This window comes from Egretta garzetta, unplaced genomic scaffold (genome assembly GCF_000687185.1).
Source record: "Egretta garzetta isolate BGI_Z169 unplaced genomic scaffold, ASM68718v1 scaffold7, whole genome shotgun sequence".
In the NCBI taxonomy this organism is placed as follows: domain Eukaryota; kingdom Metazoa; phylum Chordata; class Aves; order Pelecaniformes; family Ardeidae; genus Egretta; species Egretta garzetta.
This window is the reverse complement of record NW_009260350.1, coordinates 4,843,635-4,851,785: the sequence shown is the minus strand read 5'-3', so window position 1 is coordinate 4,851,785 and position 8,151 is coordinate 4,843,635. Positions and strand designations below refer to the sequence as shown.

The 8,151-nt window shown below is 59.9% G+C and overlaps 1 protein-coding gene across 2 annotated transcripts in view; it reads left to right on the top strand.

The window, feature by feature from the left end:
* AIFM3 (apoptosis inducing factor mitochondria associated 3) overlaps nucleotides 1-8,151 on the top strand; it is a 37,673-nt gene that overhangs the window by 11,766 nt on the left and 17,756 nt on the right. For both annotated transcript variants that reach the window (XM_009642864.2, XM_009642863.2), the window contains exons 3-7: nucleotides 765-874; nucleotides 2,804-2,913; nucleotides 4,223-4,267; nucleotides 5,463-5,559; nucleotides 7,552-7,664. In XM_009642864.2, the coding sequence (XP_009641159.1) occupies nucleotides 765-874; nucleotides 2,804-2,913; nucleotides 4,223-4,267; nucleotides 5,463-5,559; nucleotides 7,552-7,664 (475 nt within the window). The remainder of the gene's footprint in view (nucleotides 1-764; nucleotides 875-2,803; nucleotides 2,914-4,222; nucleotides 4,268-5,462; nucleotides 5,560-7,551; nucleotides 7,665-8,151) is intronic.

Here is an 8,151-nt window from a genome sequence, read left to right as displayed (position 1 = left end):
TGGCCGCTGTGCCAGCGGGGCTGAGTGCCAGCAGCCCCGGGGAGGCAAAGCCCCTCCGGGGTGCAGAGCGGGGCCAGCGGGGCATGGCGTGGGCTTTGCTCTTCAAAAACAGCTGAGGGAAACAGCAAGGGGCTCACACGTGGGTGTCTGCTGTCCCGAGGGTTTCAGCGGGAAAAGGTGACCCATGTTGTTGACCCTGGGATGGGGCCAGGAGCAGCACACGACCCCCTGAGGCACAGGGGGGCAGGCCCCTGGCCAGAACCGTCTCTCCTGGCTCTCAGGTCTCAGAAATGTTGTGATTGCTTTGAGAGAGTGAACACAAGCCTGGCCCCCGCCAGGGACCTGCTGAGCTGCTGGGGCTGTGAGAGGGGGTGATGTCGCAGTAAAACCAATTTGGATTCTTGCTCCCAGTACGTGCTGAAAAGCTTTATTCTGACTCCCTGGGCTTAGGTGGAGACCACCAGCTGCTTCCCCAGCAGCTAGGGAGGAGCTTTGGGCTCCCTCCTGGCACGGGGGTGGATGGAGAAGGTGCCACTCAGTGGCCCAGCTCGGCCATGCCCCAGGCTGGTAGCGGTAGAGCCACCTCCGAAGGCGGCCGGGTGACAGGCGTGACCCACAGCTGCAGAAGTCACCCGGAGCCGCCGGTGAGCAAGCTGAAGTGGGGGGGAGCCTGGCGGGACCAGGGCTGGGCTGCGGGGCGAGGGGGTGGCATCCGCTGCCGGGCGAATGCTCTGCCATGTGTTTTCCGTGCTCCTCCTCCCCAGGATGCGGGAAGTGGACCTGGGCTGCGGGAAGGCTCTGCTCATCAAGGAGGGCGGCGAGTTCCACGCCGTGGGACACAAGTGTCCCCACTACGGGGCCCCGCTGGTCAAAGGTCAGTCTGCGGCTCGTCCTGGGGGGCCGGCCAGGGCCATCGCAGCGCCAGCAGGAGGCAGCCAGCACCCGCCCGGCTGTGCTGCGGCGCCACGCTGCACGCCCGGCGCCATCTTGGCCTCCTCTTGCTGGGGGAAGGGGGGCAGGAGGCTGGGGGTGCACAGACCGCCTGGGAGGACTGGGCCGCAGGTCTGGTTTGCTGGTGTCCCCAGCTTGCCACTGCTGGTCACAGGGCTGGGGCTTCTTTGGGTGGCTCTGGAGAATGAAACGGCATGGGTGCCGTTAAATTCGGCTTCATGCTTCATTCTTCAGCTGGAGCTGAAGCTCTCTTGGGTGGTGCGGAACACCTTGCAGCTCACTGTCCCCTCGCAAAGCCCGGTCTTATGGGGCTTTTCATATTGTTCTGTTTATTGGTTCCCAGCCACTGCAGAGTTAAAAAAAGTCTTAAAAGGGAAAAAATATCACCTTATGATTTTTCAGGCCACTCAACCTTAAAAAAACCCCCACAAACCCACATCTCCCTGTAAATCAAAGTCCTGTTTGTGGGGAAGGAGGAAGCTCTTTGGGCTGATGGGATCCTTTCAGGAGCAAAAAGAAATGCTGCTGGTGGTACTGATTGAAGTGGGATGGGGCGCAGTGGTTTCCCATCTTGGCACTTAAAAATACGCGTCCTGGCATTTTCCCAGCCTGGGCTTCAGGCTTCCTACCCGGAGTCTGAGTAAGGGCAGCATCCAGGTGCTGGAGAAGTGCAGGCACTCAAACTGGGGGCGGGGGGACTTCGCTGGAGGTGGGAGCCCGGGGAGGACAGGCGAGCATCCTGCTGCATGCCCCTGGGCGCTGCTGGCCCCGTGGCAGGGCTGGCTGCAGGCTGCCATGATCTCCACCCCTTGCCTGGGCTAGCAGCCGCTGAGCTGGGCAGAAGAGCCCCACACGGCTCTGGTGGCCAATGGAGGTAAGAGCCCGCCTGCCTTTTGGAGACCCCCCTGAGACTGGCCACTGGCAGAGGGGCCTTGTTGAGGAATACAGGACTTGCTGCAGGAGGAAATGCAGGGGCTGCCCCTGCATCCCCAGGCGTGGTGGGTGACGAGACGTGGCTCTGCTGTGCCTTGGCAAGTGAAGGCACAAGGTCAGGACCGGTCCAGCATGGCTGAGTTGTAGCTGTTCGCTCTGCTCCCCGGCGTTGAGAACCAGCTCCTTCAGCAGGGAAAGCCAAAGTCCAAGGTGGCAGCCTCTGAGCAAACACTTGCGAGGCGTGGACTCGTGGCTTTGGGCATGCCCCATGCTTTCCTGGTGACGTGCAGGCTCCTTGTTGGGGCAGGATCTCTTCTGCAACACGCTTGCTCCAAAGAAGAGATGCTCTGCTCGAGGCATCGCTTGCCGCAGGGGTGGCGGGGGCTCGTGGAGGGGACAGCAGCCCCGGGCCCTGCCGGGAGGGAGGTTGTGTCCCCGGCAGAGCAGCCAGCTTTGGAGCCATGCAGGAAGGGCGCAGGGGATTTCAGCTGGGATCCCTCGTGCAGGATCCCAGTTGGTAACTGCGTTCACCCTCTGTCCCAAACGGCCGGACCAGTCCCACGTGCAAGCTAAGAGAACTCCACATTGAGCAGCCGAGCTGCTGCTGACTGCGCCACGTGTCCTGCAGGAGAGGGGACGCCCCTGGGAAGGGAGGAGCACCATGGGGCTGCACTTGCCCAGGCGTGGAGTACAGCTCCCGCCGCTGCAGGAGGCCCCGGCAGCCCCCTCGACCTCTGGGCGGTCAGCCTCACTCCCCAGCGGCGGTCACGGGGGGAAGAAGCCAAGGAGTCCCCTGTCACTGGGGCTGCAGGGGGGAGCCCTGGCCTCTGCCAGCCTTGCCCTGTCCTGATCGTGGCAGCTCGATGGGGCGGGAGGCGGCGCGGGGCAGCACCAGCTCTTCTCTGCCGTGTTCCTGCAGGGGTTTTGTCCAAGGGGAGAGTCCGCTGTCCCTGGCATGGAGCTTGCTTCAACATCAGCACCGGCGACATAGAAGACTTCCCGGGCTTGGACAGCTTGCCCCGGTTCCAGGTGAGACCTTTGTTCTTGCAGCAGCAGAGGGAATCACAGAATCACAGCATGGTTTGGGTTGGGAGGCACCTTTGAAGCTCATCCAGTCCAACTCCCCTGCCGTGGGCAGGGACACCGTCCACCCGATCGGGTTGCTCAAAGCCCCATCCAGCCTGGCCTTGAACGCTCCCAGGGATGGGGCATCCCCAGCTTCTCTGGGAAACCCGTTCCAGGGTCTCACCATCCTTGTTGTAAAACATTCCCTCCTCATGTCCAATCTGAATCTGCCCTCTCTTGGTTTAAAGCTGTCACTCCTTGTCCTGTCACTACAGGCCCTGCTACAAAGTTGTTCCCCCCCTTTCTTACCAGCCCCCTTTAGGCTCTGAACGGCCGCAATCAGGTCTGCCCGGAGCCTCCTCCCGGCTGAACAGCCCCAACACTCTCAGCCTTTCTTCCTAGGAGAGGGGCTCCAGCCCTCAGACCATTTTTGTGGCCTTCTCTGGCCCCACTCCAGCAGGTCCCTGTCTGTCCTGTGCTGGGGACCCCCAAGCTGGATGCAGGGCTCCGGGGGGGTCTGACCAGAGGGGAGCAGAGGGGCAGAATGCCCTCCCTTGACGCTGGCCACGCTGCTGGGGATGCAGCCCAGGGTAGGGTTGGCTTCTGGGCTGCCAGTGCACATTGCTGGCTTTTCATCCACCAGTACCCCCAAGTCCCTCTCGGCAGGGCTGCTCTCAATCCCTTCCTTCCGCAGCCTGTACGGATCCCAGGGGTTGCCCCCACCCAGGGTCAGGACCCTGCCCCTGGCCTTGTTGAACCTCATAAGGTTACGCGGGCCCACCTCTCCAGCTTGTCCAGGTCCCTCTGGATGGCGTCCCCTCCCTCTAGACTATCAACCGCACCGCTCAGCCTGGTGTCATCTGCAAAAGGGCTGTTTGCATCAGGATACACATGCTCTCCTCTAACATTTCCTAAGGACCTGGTGGGGTGGCCAGTGGCAAGCAGCACCTCCCCAGCTCTCTCTCCCAGCAGCTCCCGTTGGGGCATTGGACACCTCCTGGGGGCCTGAGGGTGGAGGTGCACACCTGGAAGGTCTCTTGAGCAGCGTGGGGTGGGACAGAGAGCAACCAGGTTTTACACTGACCGTAGTTGGTGCGAGGCAGGAGACATCCCCCAGCCTCCAGCTGGGCTGAGCCCTGCCGTGACCTCAGCCGCTCTCGCAGGGGACCTGCTGAGGCCTCTGCTCTGCTCGTTAGCACAGGAGGACTAATCACCCTCTTCACGCCAGGGGCACTCGCTGCCCTGCAAACCGCTGCTCTTCTGTCACCCTCAGGTGAAGATCGAGAAGGAGAAGGTGTACATCCGAGCAAGCAAGCAGGTGAGGGGCCACTGGCAGCCCAAAACCAAGGCCCAGGCTTCTGCTTTTTGCCCTGTGTGCGGGGCGGGGGGGTACCAATGCTTTTCCTTGGGTCCACCCAGCCTGCTCCTGTCTCAGCCAACAGCCCCAAGTCCGTACGGAGGCACGAGTGGAGCAGGGCAGAGGCGTTGCATCCTCCTCCTGTCCTCCCCCAGCAGCTCGTAGCGGTCGGACACTGGAGCTGGGGTGTCCCTGGGTTCAGGAGGTCTTGCTAGGTGTTCGTCCTGAGTTTCTCCTGTGTTTCCTTAGGCTCATAAGCAACTTTTAATTTAGCTGGCCCATGGAAACAGGCCTCTTCCCCCAGCCTTTTGGCCTTGTCTACTGGGTCTGAATGTGGCACAGCGGTGGCAGGGGTCTTCTGTGCCCCCTCCTGAGCCCCAATATCAGCTCCTTGCACTGGAGAGGATCCCGGGGTGTGGGCAGGGAGGGCTCTCATCCCCCCAGATAGGATGCGGAGTGAAGCCCATCCAGGCCGCTGCCGTCTTTCCATCAACAGCCGCCTTCTGGTGCACATTTGCACGTACACATGTGTGACCCCAGCGGCTCAGAGCCAGCCGGACCCTTACGCACTTGGGTTGGATCTGGAGAGGCCACCCAGGGGGCAGCACGTCTACTCCAGCTGATTGGGGTGGGATGTGATGAGGGTTGAGCCTGTTCCCTCTATCAGAAACGGACTCTGGCCCCCAATGGCTGGCAACAGGCCCACAGCGGCACTGGTCCTCAGGTGGGCTCTGGTGGGTTGGACAAGGCTGTCAGCTCCTTTGGATGCCAGAGGGACTCAAGCTCTGCTCAGGTGCGGGATGAAGTTCCTGGTAGGACTTCCGCCCTTCCGTCTCACCGCTTGGTTGCAGAATTGCACGATCACACACCTGGGCTGCTTTTTGGATTTTTATTTTTTTCCCCAGCTCTCTGTACCCGGATGAATTTGCAGAAGACGATGGATTTGTTTTTCTTTTGTACCTTGTAAGGGGGTAGCGCACTGATGGAAAGGTATTTGGGTCAGCGTGGGTTTGGAGCCCTCGTCGGGTACAAGGGTGCAGTTCCCTTTCCATCCAAGCTGCTTTGTGACTGCAGTGTGGTCGCCCCCATCCCTGCCTGCCTACCCAGCTTAAAGCTGAGAAAATGATGACGACTTTTCTTCTTGCTGGTGGCATAGGCTCTTCAGACCCAGAGGAGGACAAAGATGATGGCAAAGTGCATCTCCTTGAGCAACTACAACCTGAGCAGCACCAACGTGCTCATCATCGGTGCAGGTATGGGCTGGCCCATACTGGGACAGCCGCCTGTGTCCCCTCCTGGGCGGGTGTGGGAGAGCGGGGTGTCCGTGCACCCTGTGCCTTTTGCCACCCCTGCTGCATCCCGCCCTGGGCAGCAGGTCCGGCCAGAGGGGCTTCCTGAGCCCTTTTGTCCTACACACCAGTGGTCCAGAGGTGCCCCATACCTCTGGTCTGTGGAGCTTTGTAGGTCCTTTGCAGTGGGTGCCCTGAACCCCCTTCCCTCTGCACCCTCCCCAGATACATCGGTAACCCCTGATTTCCACAACTGATAGGGGTAAAGTCTGCTTGGGTGTTCCTGTGGTGTGGATCCACCTTTTCCTCTTGGAGCCTGCACATCTCTGTCTCATCCCATTGCAGCTCTCACCTTGAGGTGCTTCTCTGAAGATAAATTCTTCCATCCTCCCAGAAAATACCAAGTCCCTGCATGAAATAGCAGAACTCACCAAGCTGTCTTTTCTTATCTCTGGTCCCAGCTCCATTTGTGTAACACAGTTTTTGTAGCAAGCCTGATGGGGTGAACCCCGTCTACTGAGTTTGCCAGTTTGTGGGATGGGTGGGACGCTAGGCTGGACCATGCCGTGGTGAAATGGACGGTGGGGGGAGGACATAAGCTGTCCAGGTTGGACCTGGGGCTGGGAGGGAACAGTTGTTCCTGGCATGAGGGTTGTTCTTACCCGGTTACAGCCCCCAGGTCACCACATCTAAGCTGTGGAAATGGGGAGCACGCTGCCGTCTCCTGCTCCTGCCATCCGAGCTGCAGCTCGCAGCCTGAGCAGGGGGAATCCAGCCCGGCTGGCTCTTCCCTCCCTGCTGGGTAACATTTTTCCCTTCCTCGTGCCCCTGCTGTTGTTGACCGAAAGCCAGGGTGCGACGCTGCTGCTCCCCGAGGTGAGCTGGGCTGTCCTGGTGTGCAGCAGGGCTGGACGGTCGTCAAAATCCTCAGCAAGGTCACTCCACGGGCAATGGCAGCCTTCGCTGAGGGAAGTTCCTCAGGCTTGACCAGCTAAACTTGCAAGTCTCGTAAAGACCAAGGGCTGCTCTGGTGGATGGGAAGGGAGATTTCTAAGCTGGGGTTGTGAGGAAGAAGTGTTGGGAAGAGGCTGCCCGTCCAGCCCTGCGCCAAGGACCAAGACCCAGCCATGGCCAGCAGAGCTGTGGGCAAGCGACCGTGGCCCCTTGCCCCATGCAAGGGCCATCCTGGCCTCGGTGCAGCCCTGGCTCAGCACGCTCCGGGCAGTGTGCTGGGATGTCTGCCCACTCTCCCTCCACCAGTCCCCTGCCTCCACTGACAGGAGCAGTTTGTTGACCGAACCATGATACCATCCAGGTCCATCTTCTTTCACTGGTCTTGCAGAAAATGTGGCCCTTACGATGCTCATCACTGAGCGAGGCCTCTTTGTGTGAGAAGGGACTCGGGACTTCTTGTTTGAGTCTCAAGCTCTCAAGTCTCAGCGGTTTGGCCAGGGGAGAAGGGGTGTGCCCGCAGGCTGCAGGGGCACAGTACACCCCGAGGCAGCTTTTTGTTTGATTTAGCCTTTTTTTTCCTGCATTTACAACCAACCAACCAACCAACTCAAAGAAATTGTGTTCCGAATCCTCCACGGTGAAGCATGCAACCAACGCCTTGGCCGCATGGCAGGGAGGGCTGCGTCCTGTGTCTGGCTGTGAATTTCACGGGAGCCCCCCGCACCGGGGAGCTCGTGGGTTTGGGGGGGTCTTGGGACAGGCGAGCCCCACAGGGGATGAAAGTCACGCTCCTCAAATGGAGGGTCCCTCCTGCCTGGGGCAGCCCCCCCAGCTGGCTTCCCCTGCGAGCCATTCACCTCGGGCAGGGCCGTGAAGCATGGCCAGGGCTCGTAGTGACGGTGATTTTAGAGTCGGCCCCAGTGGGGTTTAGGAGCAGAGGGTTTGGACCTTCAGAGGCCTCACCACTGCGCACGGCTGCCGCCCGTCTCCCTTCTCCCACAGGGGCGGCTGGACTGGTCTGCGCAGAGACCCTGCGCCAGGAGGGTTTCTCGGACAGGATTGTGGTGTGCACGATGGACAGGCACCTGCCCTACGACCGGCCGAAGCTCAGTAAGGTTTGTGTCACGCTGGGTATGTCGCCTTCCTCCCATTTCGAAGCTTGCCCTTGGACCTTTCCCCACCGTTCCTCGCTGCCGCGACGCGCTGCTGCCTCCTGACTCATCCCATCTCTGTTTCCCCTTGAATTTCCTTTTCTGTTGGTGACTGAAATGTGGAACACAAAGAGGGGTTGTTCAGACTCCGAACTAAGAGTACTCCAGCACAGACCCAAGGGCATTTTTCCTAGGTCCAGCAAGTGCTGTCTTGGCCAGCTCCTACCCGGTTGGATCTTCTTATTAGGTTTTTGGATCAAAATCTTCAGGGCAATGAAATGGGGCACATGAGAAAATTGTGGGTTTTATTAGTGCATGTTTCCTACTGATGCTCTGTGTCAAAATTCTTACGATTACCGGTCATCATCACAGCTCGGTAGCTTGACCACAGTGCGAAGCTCGCTTTTTCTGACACACATTCCATTTTACATTCCAGGTCATAGACCCGGGA